At 42.7% G+C, this 15,056-nt stretch overlaps 1 protein-coding gene across 2 annotated transcripts in view; it reads right to left on the bottom strand.

Moving 5' to 3' along the window:
• The window catches only part of LOC141158236 (cytochrome P450 4V2-like), a 127,559-nt gene extending 114,969 nt beyond the window's left edge, over positions 1 to 12,590 (bottom strand). Inside the window, exons 1-2 of one of the 2 annotated variants that reach the window (XM_073645358.1) lie at positions 12,232 to 12,590; positions 5,908 to 6,020 (exon numbers count right to left, since the gene is read on the bottom strand). In XM_073645358.1, the coding sequence (XP_073501459.1) occupies positions 5,908 to 6,020; positions 12,232 to 12,430 (312 nt within the window). In that variant the 5' untranslated portion in view covers positions 12,431 to 12,590. The remainder of the gene's footprint in view (positions 1 to 5,907; positions 6,021 to 12,231) is intronic. The other variant, XM_073645357.1, reaches the window with a different exon arrangement.
• Positions 12,591 to 15,056: the final 2,466 nt, after the last annotated feature.

The raw sequence follows: 15,056 nt of genomic DNA, 5'->3' as shown, positions 1-15,056 counted from the left end.
TTTTTAATTGAGAAAAGAGTTATATGACTTCTCTATACATTAAAAAGGCACGTTTACACAAGCCGGGATAATCAAGACCAGAAATTGTTGAAAAGACTGTAAAATAATAAATGTGACTGTGATGAATACTCTAATGAATCTGCTTCCATACCTTTCGTCTTTTGGCTCCAAGGCCAGTTGTGTTTCTGCCAAGTTGTAATATACACTAGTTATATATACCCATGGGAAATTATTCTGTTTTTCTGTTGCTGGTGCTTTTATGTAACCACAAAGAACTGGTGTAAAGGGATCGCATGGGTCTGCAAACGAGTATTATGCAGATGGTAATGAGGAAAACAAAACGTGAGTCTACAGATCCAGTTATAACTCAACAAGGCATATATATCAAGCTAAATACACCAGAATTTAGGAGTAATTTGCAACAAAAACCTGTTTTTCGTGACTTGCGTGATACTTATGATGTGTTTTACACACTTTTTGTCTGACTAGTGGAATGGTTGCACTGAAAAGGGTTATCGTGCGACACAATGTGCCAAAAAATAGTGGCCGCATTTCTGTTATAAATTAAGCCAATTAATAGGTGGTATAAACTGAGGCCACGATTCATTAAGATTGGCATTGTACGTGCCAGTCTCATTGAAGGGAAATGGTGGAAGATCGCACACAGATTTATTATGATGGGGAATTTCATAGCCCTGTGTAACCCCTTCCGGTATATATACGGCGCTGCGATCGCACACGCTGAGCACCGCCACAATCAAGTATGGGTGTCAGCTCTATGTGAGAGCTGACACCAAGCAGCAATGCCCACGATTAGTGCTAGCATCCATCATGGGCGTTTAACCCCAGTGTGAATAGTTACAGCGACATCGCAGTGCATCGCAGAGGGAGTGAGCTCCCTGTCTGCTCCCATCAGCACAACGATGCGATGCGATCACATTGTGCTGATGGTCTCCATGGTGACCCCCGAAATATAGGGGGCTTCCACATTACTGGTAGCTCAAAGGCTCTGGAGAAACAAAACGGCTCCTTGCCCTCCAAAAGAAATCCAGTGATTTCTGCTCATCCAAATCTAAATGTCCCCCTCCCTTCTGAGCTCCACAGTGTGCATAAACCACAGTTAGTGTCTACATGTTTGGCATTCCTGTAGCAATAAGAGTCTACCTAATTTACTGGCGCATGTCTCCAGAAGCACGAACTGGGCATTACGTACTGGTCACTACAACATACTGGTCACTAAGTTTTGGTCACTACAATGGCAGTTTGCAACCTTCACTTAGCAACATCCACTGCTGCTTGTTTCTGGAAAACACCCATCGAGTCAAAATCGTCACTCACTACACCTGTAGATAACTTCACAAAGGGGGTTAATTTCCAAAATGGGGTGACTTGAGGGGGATTCTGCTCTTCTAGCACGTAGGGGCTCTGTATATGGAGTCTGCAAACTATTCTAGGAAAATCTGGGCTCCAAGAGGCAAAAAGCGCTAAGTCTCTCCCGAGACTACACAGCCACATATGGGGTATTTCTACATTCAGCAGAAATTATGGGACAAATTTTGGTGCCATTTTTTCCCATTTCCCAGTGTGAAAATGTAAAATCTTCGGCTAAAACAAAATTTTGGTGGTAAAAATGTAATTATTTTTTCTTCACTGCCCAATGGTATAAAATGCTGTGACACACCTGTGGTGTCAATATGATCCCCTAGATGAATTCATTAAGAGGTGTAGTTTGTAAAGTGGGGTCACTTATGGGGTGTTCGGCTGATCTGGCACCTCAGGGGCTCTACCAATGTGACATGGCACCCTCAAACCAGTCCAGCAAAATCTGAACACCAATATGGCGCTTCTTCCCTTCCAAGCTTTTTACTATGCCTTAAAAGTAGTTTTCGACCACATATGGGGTATCTGCGTACTCAGGAGAAACTGCAAAACATTCTTGTGGGAAAAATGTGATTTATTTTTTATTTTCATGGCTCAAAGTTATAAACTTCTGTGAAGCACCAGGGGGTTCAAGGTGCTCATCACAACTATAGGTAAGTTCCCTGAGGGGTCTAGTTTCCAGAATGGTGTCACTTGTCGGGGGTTTACATTGTTTAGGCACATCAGAGACTCTCCAAATGCGACATGGCGTCCAGTAATTATGCCAGCAAATTTTACATTCAAAAAGTCAAATGGCACTCGCTACCTTCCGAGCCCTGCCGTGTGCCCAAGCAGTGGTTTTCCCACATGTACAGTCATATGAAAAAGTTTGGGCACCCCTATTAATCTTAAGCTTAATGTTCTATAAAAATTGGTGTTTTTGCAACAGCTATTTCAGTTTGATATATGTAATAACTGTTGGACACAGTAATGTTTCTGCCTTGAAATGAGGTTCATTGTACTAACAGAAAATGTGCAATCTGCATTCAAACTAAATTTGACAGGTGCATAAGTATGGGCACCTCACCAGAAAAGTGACATTAATAGTTAGTAGATCCTCCTTTTGCAAAAATAACAGCCTCTAGTCGCTTCCTGTAGCTTTTAATGAGTTCCTGGATCCTGGATGAAGGTATTTTTGACCATTCCTCTTTACAAAACAATTCCAGTTCAGTTAAGTTTGATGGTCGCCGAGCATGGACAGCCCTCTTCAAATGATCCCACAGATGTTCAATGATATTCAGGTCTGGGGACTGGGATGGCCATTCCAGAACATTGTAGTTGTTCCTCTGCATGAATGCCTGAGTAGATTTGGAGCGGTGTTTTGGATCATTGTCTTGCTGAAAGATCCATCCACTTTGTAACTTCATATTTATCACTGATTCTTGAACACTATTGTCAAGAATCTGCTGATACTGAGTGGAATCCATGCGTCCCTCAACTTTAACAAGATTCCCAGTGCCAGCATTGACCACACAGCCCCAAAGCATGATGGAACCTCCACCAAATTTTACTGTGGGTAGCAAGTGTTTTTCTTGGAATGCTGTGTTTTTTTGCCACCATGCATAACGCCTTTTTGTATGACCAAATAACTCAATCTTGATTTCATCAGTCCACAGGACCTTCTTCAAAAAAGAAATTGGCTTCTCCAAATGTGCTTTTGCATACCTCAGCCAACTCTGTTTGTGGCGTGCTTGCAGAAACGGCTTCTTTCGCATCACTCTCCCATACAGCTTCTCCTTGTGCAAAGTGCCTTGTATAGTTGACCGATGCACAGTGACACCATCTGCAGCAAGTTGATGCTGCAGCTCTCTGGAGGTGGTCTGAGGATTGTCCTTGACTGATCTCACCATTCTTCTTCTCTGCCTTTCTGATGTTTTTCTTGGCCTGCCACTTCTGGCCTTAACAAGAACTGTCCCTGTGTTCTTCCATTTCCTTACTATGTTCCTCACAGTGGAAACTGACAGGTTAAATCTCTGAGACAGCTTTTTGTATGCTTCCCCTGAACAACTATTTTGAATAATCTTTGTTTTCAGATCATTTGACAGTTGTTTTGAGGAGCACATGATGCCACTCTTCAGAGGAGATTCAAACAGGAGAACAACTTGCAAGTGGCCACTTTAAGTAGCTTTTCTCATGATTGCATACACCTGGCTATAAAGTTCAAAGCTCCATAAGGTTACAAAACCAAAAAAAGTGCTTTAGTAAGTCAGTAAAAAGTAGGTAGGAGTATTTAAAACAAGAAAATGATAAGGGTGCCCATACTTATGCACCTGTCAAATTTTGTTTGAATGCAGATTGCACATTTTCTGTTAGTACAATAAACCTCATTTCAAGGCAGAAACATTACTGTGTCCAACAGTTATTACATATATCAAACTGAAATAGCTGTTGCAAAAACACCAATTTTTATAAAACATTAAGCTTAAGATTAATAGGGGTGCCCAAACTTTTTCATATGACTGTATCAGTGTGCTCAGAAAAAATTGCACAACAAATTTTGTTGTCTATTTCTCCTGTTACCATTGTGAAAGTAAAAAAAAATGGGTCTAAAGTAAATCTTTTGTGAAAAAAAAGTTAAATGTTTATTTTTTCCTTCCACATTCCATTAATTCCTGTGAAGCACCTGAAGGGTTCATAAACATCTTGAATGTGGTTTTGAGGACCTTGAGGGGTGCAGTCTTTAGATTGGTGCCACTTTGGGTATTTTCTGTCATATAGACCCCTCAAAGTCACTTCAAATGTGATGTGGTCCATAAAAAAATGGTTTTGTAAATTTTGTTGTAAAAATGAGAAATCGCTGGTCAACTTTTAACCCTTATAACTTCCTAACAAAAAAATTATGTTTCCAAAATTGTTCTGATGTAAAGTAGACATGTGGGAAATGTTATTTATTAAATACTTGTGTGACATGTCTCTCTGATTTAAGGGCATGAAAATTAAAAGTTTGAAAATTGAAAAATTTTCCAAATTTTTGCCAAATTTCCATTTTTTTCACAAATAAATGCAAGTCTTATCGAAGAAATTTTACCACTATCATGAAGTACAATATGTCACAAAAAACAATCTCAGAAACAGTGGGGTCTGTTGAAGCATTCCAGAGTTATTACCTCATAAAGTGTCACTGGTCAGAATTGTAAAATTTGACCCGGCCATTAAGGACATAATTGGCTCCGTCTTTAAGCGGCTAAACACTGACAAGCGGAATCCTTCTAAGCACTATGTAGAAACAGGAAGTCTATTTTCCCTGTATGACTCATAAGTCACTGCAAAAGTCCCTGTCATGGGGGAGGAATGAAGCGGAGGGGTCTGGAGGTGAAGAGAGGGATGCCTCATGCTAGGAAAAGAGACCTCCTGTTTTAACATAGAGCAGAAAAAAATGAAGAATTAATTGGGTAGAAAGGTAAAATGAGCAAATGTAAGTAAACAGTGCTATATAATATGACGATTGCAATATAATAAGAGGATAAAAACTTTGATGGGAGGAGTGCTTCTTTAAATACGGTGCCATATATCAGCTCCTGTGTTCAACTAAGAAAAACTGCTTTCAAATTGCCCAAATGTGATTCTAGCCTAAGGGTATGAGCACACGATGCAGAAATGAAGCAGAAAATTTCTGCATCATTTCTGCATCTCCCTGGCAGAAAAAACGCATGCAGATTGTGCATGCGTTTTTCCTGCGGAATACATACGGATTCGCATGCGTTTCCACATGCGTTTCCGCATGTGGATTGACAAGCGCTTTCCAGGCGATTTTAGCATCACCTGGAAAGTGCTTGACAACTAGGTCACACTATATAAATCCATGCAAACAGCATGGATTTATATAGTGTGACCCGAGAGAGTGTATATACTTACCTCCGATGGCCCGCGCTGTCCTGCTCAATCCGTTCTCCCTCGCCGGCAACTTTGAATTGAAAGACCTGCCGACGTCAGCGTCACGTGACCCGTCACATGACTCTGACGTCAGCGCAGGTCCTTCAACTCACTGCAAAGTGCCGGGAACCAAGCAGGAGCGCTGCGCGGGCCGACAGAAGGTAAGTATACATTGATTTTTTATTTTATTCTTGTTTTACAGCTTTTTTAATGGTACCTGGGTGTGGATGAGACTCTCCTCTCCTCCACACCCGGGTACCATCCGCACATCAGAGCGCGCCAATTACGCAAGTACAGATGCAGTCTTGCGGAATTGGCGCGTTCTAATGCAAGTCAATGGCGGCGAAAACGCCGCGTTTACGCAAAATTAATTGACATGCTGCGGATTTTTGAGCGCAGCGTTTACGCTGCGGAAAAATCCGCATCATGGGCACAGCACATGCGGATTTCAATTGGGGAACATTGTTGCCCTTCTACCATGCGTTTTTAATGCGTTTCCGCAGCGTTTACGCAACTGCAAAAACACAGCGGAAACGCATTAAATACGCATCGTGTGAACTCAGCCTGAATCGTCTTTAGGGAAATAAAAAGTTGTGCACCCAATATATTACTGACCTCTATGGTTTCTGCATGATACAATATCAAGAAAGGTACAGGACCAAGCCAAAGTTTTATCAGTGGAAGATGTCTGAGCGTCTCACTGTATTCAATAATTTGCTTGAAGAAATCTGGAAAAAACAACATTTATTAAAAAAAAAAGACAACATTTTTTTTCTGTTCTTGAAACAATTTTTAAGAAGTAGTTACTCTGTATCCTTCTGCTGTCATTCAGGACTATTTTTTTCTAGAAATGTGCACATTGCCTGACCTAAACAGTACCTCAAAAAGGAATCAATCAGAAGTTGCCTAGATTTTCTTCCTGTGTTACAAGTATATTTGGCCGTATTCACAAAGCTTGACTTGAAGTTTTACTTGGAAAACATTTTCCAATACACTTTTTCAAATTTTTATTATATTACAATGCTCACTGCAATGGTATGTGAAAATGACATCAATTTTATTATGAAACACTTCACTTAGGGAAACTGTGCAGCGAGTGTCATTGACTCCAATACTTAGAGTTTACTTCAAATAATACAGTCTTAAAGTAGTTAGCAACAAAACTTTCACACTGCAGCAAATGTCAACTGTCAACATAAAATCAGAAGGTAGTCTGGATAAGGCCATATTGGTCATGCACACTGTTTTCCTCACACAGTTAACAACTATAAATTATTTTCACAGATATACTGGTTTCGAATGAAAAATTTCCTATTTTTAGGTTTAATAATATACCACAAGACATTGGAAAACGGAAGAATAATGAATGAAGTATAACCATACGGACCCATGGTATTCAAATTAGGGCTCTCCTGTTGCAAACTCCTTAATATAGTGGTTGATATAAATGAATATTTTTAAAATACTATATAGAGTAGAATATTTCATTTCCCAAAATACACTGTAGCCAGGTCCTGTTACACTCATGCTATAAACTTTATTCCATTCCATCTGCCAAAGGGTGGAATTCAGTATGTAGGAATTCAGAGGTCCATCAACTGACAAGTTTATGTTCTGGTAAAACACAATGAACTTACAGAGCAGTCTGAACACTTGACCACGTAGCACCCTACCTATGCCATCGGGCACTTGTGAACACACTCTTACAATATATTTTTAGGCTGCAACTTTTTTGCAAGAGTTTTGACAACTACATGTACTATACAACGCCTGGCAAAAATCAACATAACTGTGAGTTCTATGTGACTGCAGACTTGCAAATCCTCACAGTACACGCTGACCGGATACTCCGGCGCCAGGAGTGAGCGGTCATGTAACCGTAAGTATGTGATTTGCATAGTTCTGAACACATTCTGACTAGACGTGTCTGTCCTAGCTCTATCCACTTGTTTTAAGCGGGGACGCGCACAGCTAGTCAGCACGTGATATGCCAATCGCATATTTACGGTCACGCGCCCACCAGCACCCGACGCCGGCACCAAAGAATCCCGACAGTGCAAACACTACTTAAACCCCAAGCCTGGACAACCCCTTTAGACTGACATGGAAAGCCAGTGTGTTGTTTTCTAAAGAAACAAAGCAATTCAGTTAATGGCAGTTAATGGCCTAAGCTTTCCAGACAAAGGAGAACAAAAATTATAAACTCACCACTAAATTTAAATTGCTAACACAAATGCAGTTACAAGGGAGCGTGAACCGAACTAGATGAGCTGCCATTCTGGGTTGGCTAATTGAAAAATAACTTGGCCCAAAACAAGAGAGTTGTCAATTGAAATAATGGAAATGATGACAAAACTCTATCAAAATTGAAATTCTACATGAATTGTGACACAAGATGTTGGTTGTTACCAAACAGCTGTGTGTAGAAAGCATACATTAAATGGTTCTATTATAAAGGGAAGACATACAGGTAGACAAACGATGTGGAAATGTCAGGACAGAAAACTCAAATAACAACACGTGGAAACAGAAGTGAAAATTTGTGACAAAACTGCAAGAAATTGGCTTTGTACAACAACGTAGCTACCATGGAGTCAGATTTTACAACTACTATAAGGCCTGTAGAAGGAGAGGGTATGGTTCCTAACTAATACTTAATTACATGGAGATATAGTGATGACTTGTGTTGTACAGCAGCTCGGAGGTAGCTCTGACATTGTAGGACAAGCTCTGAAAGGAACAAGCACAGTAGGCATACAACTGTTTCAATGATCTGACTGGTGGAAAACCGATCAACTCAATTGACTGACAGATATTCCACTAATTAACTAAGGGGAAGATCTAGCTTTTACTACAATGACCCATGTACAAGACAGAGGACAAGAGCTCAGTGGCTGTACTGGATGAAATGCCTCCTGGAAGAAGTGGAAGAAGAGGGATTCTGTCTCCACCCTCAAACTTGAGGAGCGGTATCAGTTGGTGTGGGGAGGAGTGGCAGCATTCTATGTGCTTGAGTGATTATTTTGAGTTATATATGGTAGAGGTTTTGGTGCTGTATATATGGGTTTGTAGGACCATTTGTACTTTTAGGCTGGGTGCCCACGTAGCGTTTTTCAAGCGTTTATGCTGCGGAATTTCCGCAGCGGAAATGCTTGTGAAACGCTAGGTAATCCGCACCCCATGGTCCCCAAGGGGATTCCGCATGTTCTATGCACATGCTGCGGATTTTTCCGCAGCGTTTATGCTGCGTACAAAGATCCGCAGCATGTCATTTAATTTTGCGGAAGCGCAGCGGAACTCCCGCCATTGACTTGCATTGAGACGCATAGAAACCGCGACTGTACATTTGTACAAGCGGCTTCTATGCGTCTCTATGTGCGGATGGTACCCAGTTCTGGAGGAGAGGAGACTCTCATCCAGACCTGGGTACCATTGTGCCTGTAAAAAAAGAATAAAATAACAAATAAAGTTATATTCACCTGTCCGGGGACTTCTCTCTGAATGCCGGCATCGCTTGAGGACCTGCGGTGACATCACAGTCATGTGACTGCAGGCCCTTCACCGCTCTGTCTCGCGATATGCCGGCAGCCGGGAACCAGACAGGAACGAGCGCTGCAGCACATACCGGGGCCTCGGGGGTGAGTATAGCTTTATTTGTTTTCATTTTTACGGTTCACACTGTATAAATCCATGCCGTTTGCATGGATTTAAACAGTGTGACCTAGTTGTCAAGCACTTTCCAAGTGATGCTATCGCCTGGAAAGCGCTTGCCAATCCGCATGCGGAAACGCATGTGAATCCGCATGTGGATCCGCATGTATTCTGCAGGAAAAACGCATGCACAATCTGCATGCGTTTTTTCTGCCAGGGAGATACAGAAATGCTGCAGAAATTTTCTGCTTCATTTCTGCATCGTGGGCACATAGCCTTAGGCTATGTGCCCACGTTGCGGAAATGAAGCAGAAAATTTCTGCTTTATTTCCGCATGTCCTCTCCCGGAAAAACGCATGCTTATCGCGCGTTTACCACATGCGGAATTGACTTGCGTTTTTAATGCATTGCACAAGGCAATTCCGCTTGCGGAAACGCAAAATTAATGAACATGCTGTGGATTTTTGAACGCAGCATAAACGCTGCGGAAAAATCCGCAGCGTGGGCATAGAACTTGCGGAATCCCCTTGGGGACCATGGGGAGCGGATTACCTAGCGTTTAACAAGCGTTTACGCTGTGGAAATTCCGCAGCGTAAACGCTTGAAAAACGCTACGGAAATTCCGCAGCGTAAACGCTTGAAAAACGCTACGTGGGCACGCAGCCTTAGGGTATGTGCCCACGATACAGATTTGAAGCAGAAATTTCCTGAGCATTTCTGCATCTCCTTGGCAGAAAAACGCATGCGGATTTTACATGCGTTTTTTCAGCGATTTTACATGCGTTTTTTTCAAGCGTTTTTTCCAAGCGATTTTGAGCATCACTTGGAAAAGGGCTTGACAAGTTGGTCACACAATATAAATATAAATCCATGTAACTGGCATGGATTTATATTGTGTGACCAACTTAGAGGAAATTTCTACTATCAAATGCTGCATCTAAAGTAAAAAAAAAAAAAGAATTAAAAAGTAAAAAGAAATATAAAAACCCTTATATTCACCTCTCCGGCGGCCCCCGGTCTCCTCCCAGCCGCGTCCTCTCTCCTCGGCGTCCCGCGGTGTACTGGCAGGACCTGGGATGACGTCGTTTAGTCAGCTGATAGTCAGGCGACCGCTGACATCAGCAGTCAGGTGATTGTCGTGTGACCATCAGCTGACTAAATGACGTCACCGCAGGTCCTGCCAGTACACCGAGGGGAGAGGACGCGGCTGGGAGGAGACCAGGGGCCGCGGGAGAGATGAGAATGAATAATTTTTTTTATTTTTTACTTTAGAATTCTCTTTTTACCTGCAGGTACGATGGTACCTGGGTCGGATGAGAGTCTCCTCTTCTCCAGACCCAGGTACCATCCGAGCACTGAACTGCATACATGTATACATGTATAAATGCGGATGTTATGCGGTTCAATGTAAGTCAATGGGTGTGATTTCGCCACAAAATCATGCCCAAATTGGTTGTGCTGCGGATTTTTCCGCAATGATAATCCGCAGCGGAAATTTCCGCAGAATGTGCACAGCACATGCGGATTATCATTGGGATACATCCCAGACCTCTTAACAAGTGATTTTAATGCGTTTCCGTGGCGGAAATGCCACCGCGGAAACGCATTAAATCCGCATAGTGGCCACACAGCCTTAGGGCACAGTCAGACAGCCAAATAACACAGACGACGATCGCATCGCAGTGCACGGACTGGCCGGTGGCCCTCCTGACCTGAACGTGACAGCTTCATAGAAATATGTTCTCACGCTCGGGAGACATATCTGGAATCAGGGTCACAGTTCCTTAAATCATGATGCTCTCAGGTTACATAGCAAAAACCTAGAGACAGATTCCCTTTAACAATTAATGCAAATGTTGGACACTTCTCTGATTACATCAATAGAACACTGGTTTTGTGATCACACATTTATTTTTCATGATCATAAAATTAGTGTTGGGCGAGTATGTTCTGTTAACCCTTTCGCCAAGTATGCTCGGGCGAGCACCGAGTAGTTACAGCTGCTCGGTGTTATGTTTAAATCACTGCCGCGTGCATGATATGCAACTGTTTGACAGCTTTATTACATGTGAGGAATGCAAAAGAAACAATCATTCCTCACATGTATTAAAGCTGTCAAACAGTCGCAAATCATGCACACGGGAGTGATTTAAACATAATACCGAGCAGCTGTAACTACTTGGTGCTCGCCCGAGCATACTCGGCGAAAGGGTTAACAGAACATACTCGCTCAACATTAATGCATCTTGTCTTAGAGCAAAGAGTGTTAAGAACAGTGATATCAAACTTAAGTGACACGTGTGACCAGCAGACAGTGCAAATCTCAATCCACTTATTTAAAATACCTGTTATTTGATGAAGATGGGATATTCAGCTATTAAACATTGGTTTCGTGTTGTATCTTAGATTTGTGTATTTGCTACAAAGTAAAATAAAATTGGGTGAACATGTTTTTTTTTGCAACATACATTATTCTGTGATTTTTTATTGAAAGGGGCAGTTGTGTGTAAAGAGAGTCCTGTGAGCAGTCAGTGTACAGAATTTCCTCCTCTTTATATAACTAATACAACAGAGAATTTGAATGGCATGCACAAGTCAATTATTCTTATTAAAATTATCGAAAAAGGCTTCAATTTCCAAATGGACCTACTCAACTAATAACATTGTTCATTAAGTAATTCCCTAAAATACCAGTTAAGGCAGGGACAGAACAACAGGAGTATAACGGTAGCACTCAGACCCTCCTGCCCGATGAACTGTACCCCATAAGAAGCCTTTAGTTTTATAGATCACACTTGTCAGATAGGGGTCCTATAACAGATTTTACATGGGGTCGAAGAAACTTTTAGTTACGCCTCTAAGTATAACAGAAAAGTTTATAAAGATAGGACTTCTTTATTGATTGTTTTTCTTATATTTATTTTTCAAAATCATTGAAGGTTACATTTCTGGAGTGAAGAGTTCAAGTATCTGATCAGAGCATTACATATGGGAGTAGCTATTCCCAAACTAAATAGATAACAAAAGGACCTTCTACTCCAGGTGAGAGTACAGATTGCACAATAGTAAATGTCAATGTACAGCATGTCCTGACCTAAACTTACTGAAGGTTCCAGTGAAGTTCATGAGCCTGATAGAATTGTAGACACATCCATTTCAGTCGACCACTATGTTTACAGCAGAGTAGAACTAAATTTGTCGCGCGTCATAACTAGTCGTGGATTACCTGTTTGTGGTTCCACATAGTACTATAGAATAACCTAGTATATTATACAACATATACTCTACCTCCACCATTAGGCTTCAGCATCAGTGCGTCCCCCACCAGTGGATAGTTGGGGCCCACACCTGGGATTGGCTTCATTATTTTCCATTTCCGAAAGTAGTCAGTGAAGAAAGGGACAGTAGAGAAGAGTAGGAGGGATAGCAGTGCAACAGCTGCAGTGACCCAGACCAGCAGATGCACCTCTGCTCTCAGCAGCTCCATGTCCCCCTGTGCAGCTGCCAGGGAAGGTTATACACTGATGATGATGATGGTGGTGAACGTGTCTCCTTGTATTTGTATGATCCTCAGCTTCCTGTATTCTGCGTCCCCTGGATCTATTCTCAGCCAGTTAGCATTGAGATAGTGCTTCCTCACAATAATACAAAGCAGGAGGGGCGGATACATTGCTGCAATACAGGCCTCTCCTCCATTATTACATGCTGCTGTGTACTTTACACTACAGCTCTGTATGCACTGACAATATTGTATCAGCCGTATCTGTTCACATATTTATGATTTATTTATGTCATTGTTTTTGCTATGTTTATACATCTTGTTACACTTTTTTATAGTCTTAGAAAAGCTTATTTTATAACAGTCCAGATACTTAAATCTAACGACAAGCAGCTACACGACATTATACTTTACTTTTTGTAAAAAAGTAAATCAAGTATATAACTTTATATCCTCAGGCACAAGGATTCTTTAGTTAGGCAGAAATGTAAAGAGCGCGGAGAGCATGAACAATGTTTGGAAATGAAGGAAGTAGGGAATTGCACTATAATATAAACTTCTTTTCCTTTACATTGGTTTAAGTTGTCTTCCTCTGTATGCATTTTTTTTAATGGATAAGCTGCAGAGACACATCCGTCATAGATTATAACTAAGGACCTGAAGAAGGTCCAAAAAACGTAAAAGGTTTTTTTTCTAGTGTGATTTAATATAGTTCTGGTTTTATAAACATCACAGTCCTGGATGTTTTCCAGAAAAAGGACATGGTCCAGGTACGACACCAGCCAGGTGGTGCATTTCTGTTCGCTGATGAGCGTCAGGTTGGTGCAGAGGCAGATAAAACATCGGGTCCATCATGTCATAGATACATTGTGGGCACAATTATTAGACGTTTTGTATTTTTGACGTTTAATCTTATTATTTTGCATTGCTTATTATTGAGCAATTACAATGCTGTCGGTCAATCCCAAAGGTTAAATGGAATCCGTCAGCAGGTTTTTGCTATGCAATCTGAGGACAGCATGAGGTAGGGGTTAAAACACTGAATTCAATGAAGTGTCACATGTCAGGCTGTGTGCTGTTGTTTACTTACTCTGAAGGTTTATCACCTGGTGATTATCATTGCTGGGACTACAGAAGCTACAGCAGCATGTGCATGCTAGTCCAACTCCGCCCCCTCCTGTGATAAGCAGCTCACTGTCTATAGACAATGTACAAGGAGAGCCTGATGTGGGCGGGGTTAGCTTTCTCAGCTCTGCTACATTGCTAAATCTAAAAACTCTGTGTCAGAACTGCTGCACACAGTAAACTAAGTGACACATCACTGGAATCACAGTCTCTTTGCCTACATCAGGGGTCCTCAAACTACGGCCACATGCAGCCCGGGGAGGATTTTTATCCGTCCCACCGGGCTGTGGGCGGAGGAGAGCGGTGTCAGCGCCCGCTCCCTCCCGCTTCCTCAGGGCCCCGGCAGCCGGATACTTACCTCTCCCCGTGCCTCCGCTGTCTTCCTACTGTGCGCTCCCTGTGACGTCTCAGGTCAGAGGGTGCGGTGACATCTTTCCACCGCGCCCTCCCCTGGGCCGTCACAGGCAGCGCTGAGCGGGACGACGCCGGCGACGCTGGAGTCCGGACCCGAGCAGCGGCAGCAGGTGAGAAGCGAAGGTGAGAATTGGATTTTTTTTTTTTTTAATGTATGGAGGCATGGGACATACTATTAGGGGTGACATCCTGCATGGGGCATTATATGGGGGGGTGACATCCTGAATGGGGTATTATAAAGACAGGGGAGTGATATCCTGCATAGGGCATTATATGGGGGGGTGACATCCTGAATGGGGCATTATATGGGGGGGTGACATGCTGCATGGGGCATTATATGGGGGGTGACATCCAGCATGGGGCATTATATTGGGGGGTGACATCCTGAATGGGGCATTATAAAGACAGGCGAGTGATATCCTGCATAGGGCATTATATGGGGGGGTGACATCCTGCATGGGGCATTATATCGGGGGTGACATCCAGCATGGGGCATTATATGGGGGGGTGACATCCTGCATGGGGCATTATAAAGACAGGGGAGTGATATCGTGCATGGGGCATTATATGGGGGGGTGACATCCTGAATGGGGCATTATATGGGGGGGTGACATGCTGCATGGGGCATTATATGGGGGGTGACATGCTGCATGGGGCATTATATGGGGGGTGACATCCAGCATGGGGCATTATATGGGGGGGTGACATCCTGCATGGGGCATTATAAAGACAGGGGAGTGATATCCTGCATGGGGCATTATATGGGGGGTGACATCCTGAATGGGGCATTATATGGGGGGGTGACATGCTGCATGGGGCATTATATGGGGGGTGACATCCAGCATGGGGCATTATATTGGGGGGTGACATCCTGCATGGGGCATTATAAAGACAGGGGAGTGATATCCTGCATGGGGCATTATATGGGGGGGTGACATCCTGCATGGGGCATTATAAAGACAGGGGAGTGATATCTTGCATGGGGCATTATATGGTGGGAGAAAGGGACATCCTGCATGGGGCATTATATGGGGGGTGACATCCTGCATGGGGCCTATGCTGCCTATTGGGGACA

The sequence above is a fragment of the Phyllobates terribilis genome, unplaced genomic scaffold, assembly GCF_046119375.1.
Source record: "Phyllobates terribilis strain yellow unplaced genomic scaffold, ASM4611937v1 Scaffold_1__5_contigs__length_1240528914, whole genome shotgun sequence".
NCBI lineage: Eukaryota > Metazoa > Chordata > Amphibia > Anura > Dendrobatidae > Phyllobates > Phyllobates terribilis.
This window is presented reverse-complemented; position numbering and strand designations above follow the sequence as displayed.